The sequence below is a fragment of the Siniperca chuatsi genome, linkage group LG8, assembly GCF_020085105.1.
Source record: "Siniperca chuatsi isolate FFG_IHB_CAS linkage group LG8, ASM2008510v1, whole genome shotgun sequence".
Taxonomy (NCBI): domain Eukaryota; kingdom Metazoa; phylum Chordata; class Actinopteri; order Centrarchiformes; family Sinipercidae; genus Siniperca; species Siniperca chuatsi.
Window position 1 is genome coordinate 4,059,914 of NC_058049.1, and position 15,641 is coordinate 4,075,554.

The 15,641-nt window shown below is 39.3% G+C and overlaps 1 protein-coding gene across 1 annotated transcript in view; it reads right to left on the reverse strand.

The window, feature by feature from the left end:
• Positions 1-6,271, reverse strand: part of ppargc1b (peroxisome proliferator-activated receptor gamma, coactivator 1 beta) — a 90,510-nt gene extending 84,239 nt beyond the window's left edge. Inside the window, exon 1 of the mRNA XM_044205696.1 lies at positions 6,135-6,271. Coding sequence (XP_044061631.1) covers positions 6,135-6,215 — 81 coding nt within the window. The 5' untranslated portion in view covers positions 6,216-6,271. The remainder of the gene's footprint in view (positions 1-6,134) is intronic.
• Between the last annotated feature and the right edge of the window lie 9,370 nt (positions 6,272-15,641).

Consider the following 15,641-nt stretch of genomic DNA (forward strand, 5'->3'; position numbering starts at 1 on the left):
AACAATGCTGAGGTGTAGCCTGATATAGCCTTGCTAGTGGAAAGTAATCTAATGAAAAAGTATTGTGCAGTTGTGTTTGGCCATAAACTGCACTGGTCAGTAAGCCTTTGCAATTTGCAATTTGGATTCATATCTCCATCCAATCTCAACAAAATCGATTCTGCCATATTTGCATCAGCAGGGATACCTGATGCATCACAAGCAGTGTGGACGGAAATCATGTGAAAACTGATACAGAGGAGTAACACAAAAAAGTAAAAGCTTCAGAGGAAAAATTAGTCTGAATCATGACAACATCTCAGGTGATGATGAGGTAAAATATATCCACAGTTTTGACAAAAAACATGGCACTCGTACCATGAAAGGGGTAACTCCCTTTTGTTTGGAGCTTTTTCTATTGCAAGAAGATTATGACGATCAGGGGAACATATTTTGCGAGCAGTGCTTTGCCATAGTTGCAGCGTAGCACAGATTAATACAACCACCTGATATTCAAGGTGATGATGAAACTAACAAGGTTATGAAAACAACCAGAAACAGTTTTCAACTGACTGCCCTAATGACATGAGCCTTATGCATTACATCAGCACACCAGATAAGATCTTATAGGAACAAGATTACAGAGGCACTATTTTTTATGAAAATTGGTTTCCTCTAGATTGTGAGATATATTTCTAATCTCAATTCTGAGTGAGAAAATCATGATTCTTGTTAATCCAGAATCATGCAGCTCTAATGTGAGTGTGTGTATGTAGCCTGTGATGCCAGGCAGGTCTGAGTGAGCAGCTGACGAATCACCACACAATTAATTATTGAGAGACCCCTCACCTGCCTCTGCTAGCATGTTAGCTAGCAACAGCACACTCCAACATGTGACACACAGAAACACACACACACAAACACGCAGTTTTTGATCCTTGCTTACAGGCACACACACTCACACAGGCCCCATGAGGGGGTCAGCGTCTAAGCCGGATGCCTGATGAACCTCAGAGGGATTTGGTAGGAAGCAGCCATATTCCCAGCGCCCACTCTGACGCATACATACACGATTAGGATCAACCACACATAAACACACATGAATAGTTAACTACACCAGTGAACAGCATTGGGTTAGGAAACATTACCAGACCAGTCAATTCTAGCACCAATCACAGAGCGAAGCTGTATGTTTCATCGATTAAACACTTTGCCATTCATCTTAGCACAGAGGAAATGCAATGGCACAACATGTATGCTGTAAATCTAACACCGCCGGCCACTAGCAGACAAGATTATGGACAGGGTAACACTTTGTTCTATCTATTGACACAATGCCTTGACCCCCTGAACTTTGACCTGCTCACTTTAGACTGCAGTAATGGTGATCTATAGTATTCTCACTGCGATTCAGTCAACATAACAGCATCAGATACATCCCTGAAATATCAACACAACTGTAATCTAAAAATGTAACCATAGTATAAGCTTATATGTGCATTTTAGTACATTTTCACACATACTGTACAATATACTGTACAATATACTGTATGCATGTGTGTGTGTGTGTGTGTGTGTGTGCAAGGGATGCTCATGAGCTCAAGTGTGTGTGTCCAGTACAGAGTGACAGCAGGGACAGGTGAGTCACTGCAAGGCTGCAAGCTGAACACATTGCACTGCAGCACTGCACATCACGACTCAGACAGACAGAAAAGAAACAGAGAGAAAGATAATGAAACAGAATTGGGGATAAAACAGGGAGTGACAGACAAAAACCTAAAAGAAAACGGAGGACAGTCACAACAAAAAGCCAAAATCGGTGGACAGAGAAGGAAACAGATAAAATGTAGACGAAGAGAGTCTGTATGTCCCTGGCACGGTGCAAATCCTAGTCACTGCCAATAACACCTGTATCCATCACTCTCAGGTGGAATTTCAAAGCCTTGTTATTTATACACCTGTCTGTCTGCCTGCCTACCTGACTGTCTGGATCCTTCACTCTTCTCTGTCACTGTCCAATTTAAATCGGATTTACTGACATCAAGAAAGTGACAGGTAGACTGCTTGCAGACTAAGTATAGATGCATTATAAGGGTGGTTTATATACCATGTCCAGCCATCAAGCTAAATGTGGTCAGGAAGGGACCGTGTGACTTCCCATCCGAAATTGGATAGGATCATCTGATAGCCAAGGACACGCACACACGCATCATGGTTTTAGGATAAAGTGCTGACTGACAGTATGAGGGTCTATAGGGCTACACAGCAGCACAGTAATGGCTTTAAGCTTTATTAAGTTCTCCTTTTTGGTACTGTAGGCATCGTTTCAGAGATGCAATTAACGTTTTAAACACTTAAGAGATGAGTTTTATCATGATTAGTCTACTTGATAATAACATGTATCTTGGGGAACAGAGGAGGCAAACATGGAAGCAATGAGTAATTTGTTGATGTCTGGGGACAATGTGTTATTGATAAGTATTTCCAAAGTTTTTCAATTACTAATATATTTAAACCTCCAACTCACATCTTGTTGCTCTCTTAGGCTAGGACTGTTCTGAACCGACAAATCAAATGGAAAGCAAACTATTTCATCAGGACTATTCTCATTTCCAAAAATGTGGTGCAAAAGGTTCAAATTCTCATTGATTCCATGTGCAATAAGCACACGTAATTCAAATATATCATAGAGTGCCTCTGAAATACAGGAAGATGGAAAAAGGACAGATTCAGAATGTGCTTGAGAAAAAGACAGGAAGTGGAAAGGAGAGAAATTACAGTAAGCATGTGTACTGTATGTGTAAAAGTGAGCGAGAGAGGTAGAGACTGTATGACAGAGAGAAGGGGAAGCAGTCACATGTTAGGAGGAGAAGGAGGGGGGAGGGACTGCCTGTCACTTGTCTACGTCACGGGTAACGCCTCCCACCCTCCCTCCCGCCCTTCCTCCCTCCACTATAACTCACATGACTGCAGCAGCCCTGTTCTGTAACTCCAGTCACGAGGATAGAGTAGTATTACAATAACCAGCCGGCAGGGGAAAGCGGCATAGACACACACTGAAACAGTGAGAGAGAGAGAGAGAAAGAGAGGAACCAAGAGAAAGCCACCAGCCAGCCCTAATAACCCTAAATAAATATCACCATGTTAACGCTGTGTTTGTAGAATAGATAACCTTATCAGACTACACATGAAGAAAGAACTTAAGCAGTGATAACATTTACAATTAGATTTGTTTTCCTGTTCCTTATGCTTAAGTCGCACTTTATCTTTCTCCCTCTGTGTCACACAAGGACTTTGCAGCAATCTAGCTTTACAAGCCTGAGAGGAAAGAGCTGCAAAGGATTTACAGCAAATATGACAGCATGCATGTTACTATAGGAATACATACAAGTGTTCTGCTTTTATTTACCTTTAAGTAAATTTAAGATTCATCTTGTTGTACACTGTGTTACAGTATCATATATATATATATATATATATATATATTGTTACAGCTTGTTCTTTGCTAAAGCTATATGATGTTAACGCTGAGTGAAACATTCAAAGCCAAGATTTGTATGGCCTCGCCATTCCATCAAATGGAAATATTCTAGACTTCCCCAGAATTCACCCTGACATATTTGGTATCTTTGGAAACTTTGAGATCTCCACTAGAATTGAATATAAAATAAAGTTCTGTGGGTTTGAACAATGTTTGGCTGCACAGCATGAGTTTGTAATGACTGTCCAACCAGCGGGCCATCACTTGTTAAGGGATTAAAGGCATATTAATAAATATAATTGATTGATTGATTGAGAACAGACACAATGAAGGATCTTATTGAAATATTTTGCGATTATCATATGAATACTACCATGAGGAATATTGTGGTGATGATACCATGAGACATACTAATACCAAAAAGTATGGCAAGATAGATGATGTTAGATATGCCATTGTATTAACTCAATAGACATACAATACGTTTTTATATATTATAGGTATGTTATAGTTGAGTGATGTCATAGGATATTATAACATATTGATGTAGAATGTCACTATCTAATTATATTATACTATAGGATGTTACTAAAATGTGTTGTCATAGTGTAGCTCCTATATTAAGGAATGTTTTGGTGTATTTCTTTACTCATCACTCTCTATTTCTTCTCCTTTACCTCTTAGACACATCTGTCTGAGTGTGTATGGTATGTATGTGTTCTGTGGACGCACATGCCACTGCTGCACGTTATAAATAGCCCACAGTCTCCCTGGATCCCACCAAACACTGAATTAACCTGCTTAAACTGCCAATCAGCTGTGACAGATCCCCCCCTCCTCCACGCACGCGCGCGCGCGCACACACACACACACACACCCATCACACCCTCAGATGACCGTGCAATCTGAGCAATAACAATCACCACGACGCAATCTTACGTCACACTGTGATGCAGTAAACACCGGAGGTCCTGTATTCCTATCACAGTCAGTATTATGGGTTTACGTGCACGGTAATGATCCGTGCGCAATTCGGAAACGCGACTCTACAGACAGGAGGGAGATGGAGATTAGACTTGATAGGTTCCGTTCTGTCGTGTGAGAATTTAAATTTTTCACCAAACCCGGTTCAGAAATCTTCAAATGTATTGTTTCCTTCCATCTACGCAACAAGACACATATCCTTTTTTTACAGCCTAGGAGCTACTGCTAATAAATACCTTCTCCTACAAAATTCGGCATACATCTTATGTGCAAAACATCACTTCATTTCGATGAAATCTCAACTTCTATAATTGTTAACCACCACTCGCTACCGCCCTGCGCGGGGTACTTGGATAGGAGATTATTCTGGGATTAACAGGGGAGCCAGTTATAAAAGTGCACATATTGTTTTAATATCTGCTGCTTGGTGTGTTGACTGTATGTCGAATTCAATTAAAGATCATATCCATTAATTTAAAAAATAAATCATGTTACATATGGTATGCATGATTGCCAATAAGCAAGAAATCCCAGAATGGCTGAGAATTCCTAACGCAGTTTGGCGTCTTGACGCTTCCTTGAAATTCAGTGCAAAAGCACTTATCTGCGACACACGGCAACACCGTGGGTTAACAAACTGTCCGTCATCATCACTCCTTCAGACACAGCCCAAAAATCTATTGTTTTCAGTTTGCCAAAGCATACAACCGTGTGAACCAGACAAGCGTTTTGTAACCGTCGCCTAACGATTACGCAAACGATTATGAAAACGTAAAAAAGCACGAACTTTCTCAGCTGACTAAACCCACCCTCTACATCAGCGTTGCAGAATATCGTCTGATAAATTGACCAATCGGAAGAAATTACAGGACTCATCTGTGGGAGATGTTCAACTTTGAAGCGCACCTAACAGCCTGCAGATGGAACACAGAGAGCTCCGGTTAAACTCACGGTGCTGTGGCAAGCAGCTTATAGCCTAATGGAGTGGATAAATAACATTATACAGCACTGATGTATTGTAGTGTTTCCATAAACAGACACTTTATTTAACATCCGCTTCGATTATGCGAGAAAAATAAATAAAACATAATGTGCAACCGCAGCCGAGTAATGCATCAACAAGAGACACACAAGTATGTCTTTTTTCAGCACATTTTTTAAAGCCAAGCAGTCCTGTAGTCAGTGGATTAGTATCATAATGTCATAATATCATAATAGTCTTCAGGCTAAGTCCATGTGTTTAGAGGCGGACCACGTGTCCAAGTCTCCGGCACTGAAATTAAAACTTCCCTCAAGAATGCGTCAAAAGTTTCCAAAGCGCCCCTCTGCATACCAAATAATCCTCCCCAAGCAGCAACACACCGGCTGCTCTCCGCTTCCAGCACCAACACAAAAATATATATTCGTTTTAATCCGTCAGATTGCCTCATTGCCCATGGCTGATGACATTTCCTCCAAAAACACGTGAAAGCCAGACGTCAAGACATAGTAGACACTCACACACACACACACATACACACGCACGCAGACAGACACCGGGTCGCACTGTGCCAGGGAGATGCTGCTGAAAAGCCGGGCGAAAGCCTCGCATCAACCGGGCATAGTCTGCGCCACGGCCGGCGACGTGCACGGACGCACCCCGGTCTGGAAAGCCCAAGGTTCCATGTGTCCAAAGAGGCCGAGATCTTACCTGGCTGCCAGAGTTTTCTGTCAGGTAATTGAAGACAAATGACGAGAGTTCCTCATCTAATAGTGGAGCGCAGTCCGCCATCTTCTAGTGAATGAGGAGCCGTGGAGTCAGAGAGCGGAGTATAGGAGGAAGAGGAGGAGCAGTGGGGGAAGGCCGCCTGCAGGGGGCGCATCTGTTTACACACAGAAACAAACCCAAGACATTAAAGACATGCGGTTCTCCAAAGTGGGGTCGGGAAACCTCCAGGGGTCAATGCAGTGGCTCCAGGGGGTCCCACAATAAAATGAGGATTAATGTAATTTCATTGCGATTAAACTAAAGGAAAATTATTTCCATTGCAAGATAATTTACAAAAACGGATTTTAATAAAGCACAAAATATAATTACATGAAATTATAGTTTAAAATTTTTAATAATTAAATATGAAGATATTCAGTATTAGCAAGTCTATTTAATAGATAGATAGATAGATATTAAAGTGACATTTACAAGATATTTAAGAGATTGTCATCAAGTATATGTGAATACAGTATGCGGTTTTGAACCTGATAGTAATTGTGTCGATTTTATATAGGATATTCTTGTTGTCTCCACAATGTGTTTACCTGTCATGAAAATAAAGCAATTTTGAGAGAAAACAACTTTTCTTTTTACAATGCTGACTGAAGGCTGGCAGATCTTTAAGTCATGGTGCCACTTGGTTACTGTGTTTATAGGTTAGTAATTTCTCCACATCAATATACCACAGCTTCAGTGGTAATAAAGTCTATGTATACCACCTAAAATCAAGAATTCAACATTTTTGCCCTTCATCAAAGCCAGAAACAGCAAGCAAGCAAGCTAGCACAAAACAAATCTGGTTCTCCAGTTGGAAGTTGAGTAATTTCAGTCATTATCACAAACACAAAATACAAAGGGCCCGATCATTCAGGACACACTTTGTATGCTTGAAAAGTCCTGTTGAACCACTCTGCCTTTGTTTTAAGAAGCCAGCACAGACATAAGTGTTAGCAGCACCCCGTTGCTGGGCAACTGCAAAACCAACTTCTGTCAGTCATGTAGCTAGCATAGTTGATTACATTAGCTGATGCCATTGTACCACTGTAACTCTATTTCAATCGCAACACTGATGCAGTTTATTTATTTATTTATTCATTTTTTGGTGTTTTCTGTTGGTGTCAAAGGCCGGACAGTAACAGCCACTAAAACGTTTCCACTTTTATATTTTAATGGCAATAAAGGACTGTCCTCCCAGGCAGCTGAGAAAAAAAACCCATGGGCAGATAAACGTGAAGTGCATTGCATGCAAAATCAAACATAATTTGCTACAAACTCACTGTATGTGCTAGCCGTTGCAGCAGTTGCAACATGTTGTCGTTTGTTGCTGCCTCTTTGGGGATGTGTGATGAAAACATTTTAGAATTATATTTGTAAAAATGTTTTTGGCTATTAAAAAAAATCAATAACTGTGTTTGATCAGTTTCATATGAGTGAGTCATGCAGTTTGTAAGAAGACAAACACATTAGGGATGAATGTGATCCCAGAGTTACAGTGAATGAGCGGGCAGTCAGCTTTGTGTCAACATCAAAACAGATAATGGATCAGGAGAACACACTTATTTTTGAATGTGACTTTACTTTAGTTTGGTATTTTATTCAATGTGAAATTATTACAATATTATTAAAAATGACTCCCAGAATACCATGTGCATAATATCACATCATGCACCAAAATTATTATATGATGCAATCTAAACTTTTAGTGCTATGTCAGATTTTATTACATTTTTATGGCACTCTGTGCTGTTATTGAATTAAGAGTTTCCACATTTAGTTATTCCCACAAGCAGCTGATATAGACCCGAGGAGAAAATCCAGCATTAGGACACACACACTAACACCAGTGATTGTAATGTTATCACTGCATTGCAGCACAGGGCTTTTCTGCTCTGTAAGTTTATGTGTGTGTGTGTGTGTGTTGGTCAGGAAAAGGTTAACTGTCTGAGGCAGGTGATGGCCATAACAGAGCTCTGCATGTCTTTCAAAAGCCTGCCTGACAACACTGACCTTAAAGGGACAGTTCACCCCAAAATCAATGAGATCATGACCTGGTTACTGAAGATAATCCACAGACCTTGTTTGAGCAGTTTCATGTAGGAACTATCGGTAGAAAGAAAATAGTCTCTACATGAAATTGCTCACAACAAATCTGTGGATTATCTTGAGTAACCAGGTCATGATTTCTGGAAAGAGACATTGTTGTTTATTTTTTGTCCCATTATATTCAAAAAAGGCAGACATCTCTACGGCCGATATCTCCAAAACTTGGCAACTCACACCAAAACAATTTAGATGGAAAACAGCACTACACATAAGAGGAAAAATATGTATTTTTGGTGAATGGTAAAATAATTTCTCAAAATGTCTGTTGGAAACATCCAACACAGTCTACAGACCACACCTCAGCAAATATTATCATAATCAACAGAAATGAGGATCAGAACTATGAAAACAAGACCCAAGATGTATAACAGGAACTTTCTTTTAAGGTTGAGGTAAAGACAGTAAGGAGCTAAGGAAAACATTTTGTCATTGAAAGTCCTCACAAGTATAGAAATACAAGAGAGAGACAGAGATACTGAAAATGCATGTATATTTTTTGCATATTTCTGTGTTAAAAGAGAGGAAGTGTTTGAGAGAACGAGAGAAATAAAAAGGAAATGTCTGCGTATACATATAACACTATAACAGAGTGGAGACCCTCCTCTTCCCCTTCCTCTTGATGTGACTACAGGTATTAAAGATATACATTTTGAGGTATCAGCAGCTTCAATTCAAAAACATCATTGTGGGTCATTACTTGTTTCTACTTGTCACATTCTTTTGCAATCTTGTTGCAATCAAAAGGTATGTAAAATAAGTGCTCGTTAAACCACATGTACAGTCAAGCCTGTTGAAGACAAGTGTTCATCATAAACCACTAGATCTCCTTATCAAATATAAATATGCAATACTGTGGAAAAATCCCTCCTTTAAATGCTCAAACACTGTTGTAAAATAGCCATTGGGTATGTACTTTGTATTTCTGGCTCAATATAGTTGTCTGGTGTTTGGTCATTGCATGAAGAAGTGAGGAGACAAATGTGATTCCATGTCCAGATTTTTCCAACAGCTAAAAGTTCGACTGCAGAAAATGTTTTGGTCAAAACATCAAGGGTAAACAGCTGATTTTGGCATCAATGTCTCAGACTCGAAGAGTGTATTTTTGCCATTTTGCACCAACGTTCAACAATCAGAGAGAAATCCATCGTAGACAAGGCATAGAGATCAAATTCTACAACCACAGGAGCAGGAAATAAACACAAATGCAATGCACTCGCAGGTTTTGTTTTGAGTAAATGAGGAACTGTGGCTGTTGTGCAACCACACATATAACCAAACCCCAATTTCCTAATTATTTCTCATTCATTATACAACCTACCATATTACTGTGCCTTCAAAATACTTATTGTCTTATGTACAGAAACTAGGGTTAAGCATGAATGAATAGTGTTGATGACTCTCAGCCTCTGCTGCTTGACCATTTTGCCGTTTCTTTGAGACCACTTGGACCATTTTTTATTCATCTGTCTCTCACAAGTCAATTCAATTCAGTTTTATTTATATAGCACCAATTTATAACAGAAGTTATCTCATTGCACTTTTCCTTAAGAGCAGGTCTAGACCGTACTGTTTATATTATTAATTACAGAGACCCAATAAATCCCACCATGAACAAGCATTTGGCGACAGTGGCAAGGAAAAACGTCCTTTAAGAGGGCAGAAACCTTGGACAGAACCAGACTCAATGGTGGGCGGCCATCCGCCGCTGCCGTGTTAGGTTTTGAGAGAGAGAGAGAGAGAGAGAGAGAGAGAGAGAGAGAGAGAGAGAGAGAGAGAGAGACTTGATGGGAGTGCAACATTAAATCGCTGGAGTACCCCTTTAAATACCCACAAGTACAGTGTACACAGAAGATTCCACATGGTATTGTCAATATATTCTGTTCAGAGCCCCAGAGACCAACCTATACTCCTTTAAGTAAATGTAAAACTATATCTGGAACTGAAATTGTTACATGTTATGCAAGTCATGACACCTGGAAAAAATAGCAATGTTACCATAATTTACAAACCTGCTGTGTTTGCATGATGTCTGGTCGATGATGGCCTCAGAAGAAGAAGCCAACATTACTGGAATGCCAACAAACTGTTCCAAGTTATGTTCCAGTGATGTGCTCTTCTTATGTTACTACATTTTATATTTTTATATTTTAGACCTTGAGCCAGGCCTGTGGTCCAGAAAGACTGCCAACTAGGTCACCAGCAGAATAACCTTCAGCTTCTAAATCATCAGTTTCACAGGAAACTAATATTTAGTAGGTTAAAGGTCAGTGTCAAGACTAGTGTATGGATCAGTGAGGAAAGATACAGCAAGATAGGAGAAAGGCTGTTCTACAAAGTTTGAAAAACCAAACAGAACAAGAAGAGGGGTTTACTTTTACAATATATACGCTCTTAACTAAGTTGTCTTTTAAAAATACTACTCCTTGGGGAAACATCTCCCAACCACAAAAAATCCTCTGTTTTTTTATATTTAGTTATCTTTGTGTACAAACAGTAAAAACTAAAAGAAGAAACACAAAGTGTGCCAGAGAGACAAAGAAATGCTGAGGGGGCTTACAAAACAAATGTTTCAGCCCAAAAGAAAACTCCACTCAAGATGACAAACAGGCTATAAGCTGCAGAAACCCAGGCAGCGTTAGTGGCTCAGTATCTCTCACTGATCTGCAGCTGATCACCACAAACACTAAAAACAATCCAGTTCTCTTAACTGTAAACTGAGATGATGCATGTCTTAGCAGCATCCAGACCATCCAAGCTGACTTTTCAATAATGTTTAGTCCTCAGGGTGCAGTCACCCATCCAAAAACAAGGTTGCGATCTAAGTTCAGACCATTACTAAGGGCTGGTAGTGTCAGGTGGTCTTAGAGGCAAGTACAGTATTTCATTTAAGTGGGCATTCCAATAATATTCCAGATTATGTCCTCAGTTTACCTCTGTACTTTGATTTCTGCTGATCAAACGGTGAGCTTGACCTCAGATGACTTTATATAGCGCCAATTCATAGCTATTAGTTATTTCATTGCACTTTTCCTATAGAGCAGGTCTAGACCATACTCTTTATAATATTTACAGAGACTCAACAATTCCCACCATGAGCAAGCACTTGGTGACAGTGGCATGAAAAAAACAAAACAAAAACTAAATTACTTCCTTTAAGAGGCAGAACCAGACTTAGGGTGGGCGGCCATCTGCCAGTTGGGTTGTGAGAGCAAGAGAATGAGAGCTTTATATATCTTAATAACACATGTCATCTGTGTGTATGTTTTTAATTCACCCATGCTTTGGCAATGTTAACGTTTGTTTCCCATGTCTGTTGGGAAATCGCTGATAAATTTGTAGCCATAGCCAGCATGACCAGTAGCCTGGGTCTTGACAAAATTGCTTTCTCCATTAAGGTATAAACAGATATCCTGCGGTCAATGTTCGTGGAGCCCGCTAAGGTCGACGTAAGGCAGGCAGAGATGAACCCACCAGGAGAGCAGTCCAAGACACAAAATCCAAATGGTTGCGGATGTTTCCACCTACTATATGTTGACTTATCTCATGATGTATAGATAAACCAGTCAATCAGTCAGTCATGGGCTGAGAGGAATCAAGTCATGTAAGATGGATGTTTCAAATATAACCATCCAGAAAATTGGAACACATTGGTAAATACTGATCGAGACAGGCAGCTGCTGCATGTTTAAGGTGCTCGATGCAATTTTCTTGTAAACAACGTTTCTGTTCACATTCAGTGCTCACCAAAATGTATTGAGTATACTGTATGAGTGTATCCATGTTGTCTAACAAAAGCGCTGAATGCATTTTCTTCCTCATAAAACTCATAAAACCTTGGGGTGACAAATGTAATCGCTGCCTGGATTATGTTCAGAGACAACGTTTCTTTGAGTGAATGAATGGGGGCACAGACTACAAGAGTGAAAGAGGAGGAGATGGGTTAGGTGAGCATTTATGGGAATGCTGGAAGTGGCGTGATTAAGGTACGGTCCTGCTCCTGAAACTCTGCTAAATAGCTCCAATAAAAAATGTTATGTCTCAAGTCACTGCTGACTTTTTCTGTATTAGTGCCAGTGCCTAAACATAACCATAAAAGTTGAATAATGCTGTAGTCACTACAAGTGTATTGCACGATTGCCTATTGTGACAGAAAACAAATGAAATACGTTAGTGAACACTTTACTGATATGTTCAGTATCAACATTTTTGCGACTCGCCAGGTACGTTACTTAACAACATTTCCTCATTATGTCAATAGAAAACGTAATTCGGTCAACATTATATTTCCCTCAAAACATATTTGCTGTTGCAAATTAGTTGAATGTAAATGTAATTTCTTGGAGACAGGGCTGAACAGAGAGGTATCTTTCTGCTCTTCACACCATAGCCATATCTAGTCACATGCAGACCAGACAACTGTAATTATTACTGTAGTTACTATCAGGGTAAAGTTTTATATTCAAGACATCTGATAAGCTTATAAAATATGTTTTTACTGTTTCCAACAGTATGATGTATTTGGACCAAATACAGGAACTACCTCCTGCAACATTAAAATTCTGTCTAATGTGCCAAAAGTTAACAGACTACTCTCAAGAAGGATCAATTTTACTTTGACAATTAAGCACATTTTACTGCTAATACCTTGTTTTATTTACTCAACAGTAAAGTTTTAAATGCAGGACTTATTTGAAAATTGTTCTATTATCGCATTGCTACTTACAGTGAATAAAGGATTTTAAGCTTTAAATAGACAGAGAAGCAGTCTGTCAGAAAGCCAAGCAGTAGCTAGCCAGACACACTAAAAACAGTCAGCCAAGCTGCCACCGAGCAGCCTCACAGCGGGACAAATGAAGCACATTTTACTACGAAGTAGGCCAATAAAATATGTGATGTGTGCACCAGTGTAACACTGATAGTATAAACTATTTCCATAAAGAACTAATAAATCATATTTTTTGGCACTGTAATCGAGCTTTGATTGTAAAAAGATCAACTGTAAATGTGAATTGCAGTCTGAGGGAGGAAGTTATGGACAGACATTCAAATCAGAAGATTAATATCAAGCAAATTGATTGTGTGTTGTTGTTGACCTTCATTTTAAACAGTATTGATGCAAAAACCAACATTAGCTCCCAGACTCACCACTTACCTCTGCCTCTCCCTGTGTTATATTTAGCGATGGGGCCCTAAAAATGAATCACTTTACATTTCTCATCCTTAAAGGCATCTTGCAAGAGGACATTACTGAATCAAGAGCGCTCTGATTTATGGCGGTATTTAATTCAAGGCAGTGGGGATCATTGACATCTAACAGGGGAATTTCATTACTTGGTTGGCCAATCTGGTCAAAAGCTGCAGGAAATAAACTGTGTAGAGTGAATCTGAGTGATATAGGTATTCATTCATCCTGTGTGGTGTCTTCGCTTGTGTTCATGCTTGTTCAGCCATTTTCTTACTCACTCACAGTCGCTTCTTCACTCATTCATTCGTTGGCTCGCTCAGGCAGTCACTGTGCCAGCAGGCTGACCTTGACCTTTGCACTGCATAACCCAGTGTGTCATGTGTGTGTCTGTCCACTCACACATTGGTGCATCCAAATACAGCTTTGCAATGCTTTACTTAGATACTTATTAACATGTTTTATGTTATCTATGCTAGTGTGTTTTGTGTGTATTTTGCCTTCATCTCCAACCATTTCAAGTGAAATAGCTAGGGGTTCTTGTCACTGCTAACTCGCTTATTATTTGCTCATTGCAACAGGAATGCTTTCTTTTATCTTAAATCATATATTTAAAGTCAGCAAGGCTACAAGTGTCATTATTTTCATATTTAGTTTTTTCATAATCTGACATAATTATGATATTTAAAACTCCCCTGGTTTTGATCACAAAGGATCTTTCTCAGGGTAGAAATAAGAAAAACAGATTTATTACACCTGGTACTCTATATATACAATACACTGGTAGTAAACAATATTCTATCACACATTGAAATGACAGACAAATACAAAGAAAACAACTGTCACAACAACATCAAAATACAAATGAGATAGAAAAAAATTAAATATGATGAAAAGAATTTAAATATTAGCCATGCAAATCATATCACAAAGTATAATGCAGCCTCATCAATGGGTACAATACAAAATGTAGCTTATAAGAATGGTTAAAAATTAATTTCTTCATTCAGACCCGAATATCCTAAGACATCAAATTAGAAAATCGAATAGGTTTTTCTCTTTTTGTTGTACGGTCACCACGTCTGATGGACTCATGAACACATTCATGGTACAGCGCTTTGTTAGACTTAAAGGTGGTGTTAAAAAACCATTGTGCCTGATAATAAAGGCTATAACACAACTTTTCTCCTTGCTCTGCCTTTTGTGAGCCCAATTTTTTCAACTTTAAGAGCACCTTAAGGTTTCCTGGATGTACTGCATGTGAAACATTTTGAGCACTGCCTCTGCAGTCCTTCTGTGTTTAAGGAAAAAATACCATTTAAATGGCTTTAAAAATAGGCTACATACTTATTGTAACTGCTGTATACACAATGAGATATCTGCATAATGTTTACTTGTAGACAGAGATGTTATTTCCGAGCTCCATGGTGTATGAAGCGGCTGCATCTAACTCTGGGGAGCAGCCTGCAGGGTTCTCATGTGGCCTCTTGTGTATCTGTGATGCGATTTATGATATAATTTATGAGATGATCTGGATTCGAAGCCAGGCTCTCTGGCTAGTTAGTGTCAGTGTTACATCACTGCCTAAGATGCTTATGAAAGGTCTGGATATGAAGAGACACTGTAAATAGATTTTAGCGGGTATGTCCTCACATAGTGACCTATCAAAGACTCTTGCTGTATTAATAACCCATCGTGTGATGCTTGGCATTTATATCAGCATGTCTGTCATCTGCCTGTTTGCGTTCACACTCCTTGCAGTTGCAGTGATTTAAAATGGTGAAGGGAGAGATACAGTTGCTGATGTTGATGGATGAAGCATCACACACAGACACCTGTTACAAAAACAAACAGAAACCAAATTGTGCAGTAGGATGTATTGAGCCAGGGTGTAGCAGCTGTCTTGGATTGCAAACAAGTTTTCATTTCACCAACTAAACACTTCAGCAGCTCTTTTCACTAATTAGTTTCTACCTTGTTCTCATGTTGATAATCTGAAAAAAACAAACAGTTGCTGTTGTGTTGGACAGAAATTTTGAAACCTTTGACCCTTTGTATCTGTGACTGGACACTGCTGTGATATGCTGTCAGTTCTGCCAGATTTGATTAAGATCAAATAGCCCAATCTGAGCCTTGGGTCTGCCCGATTTGTAAGTGGGATA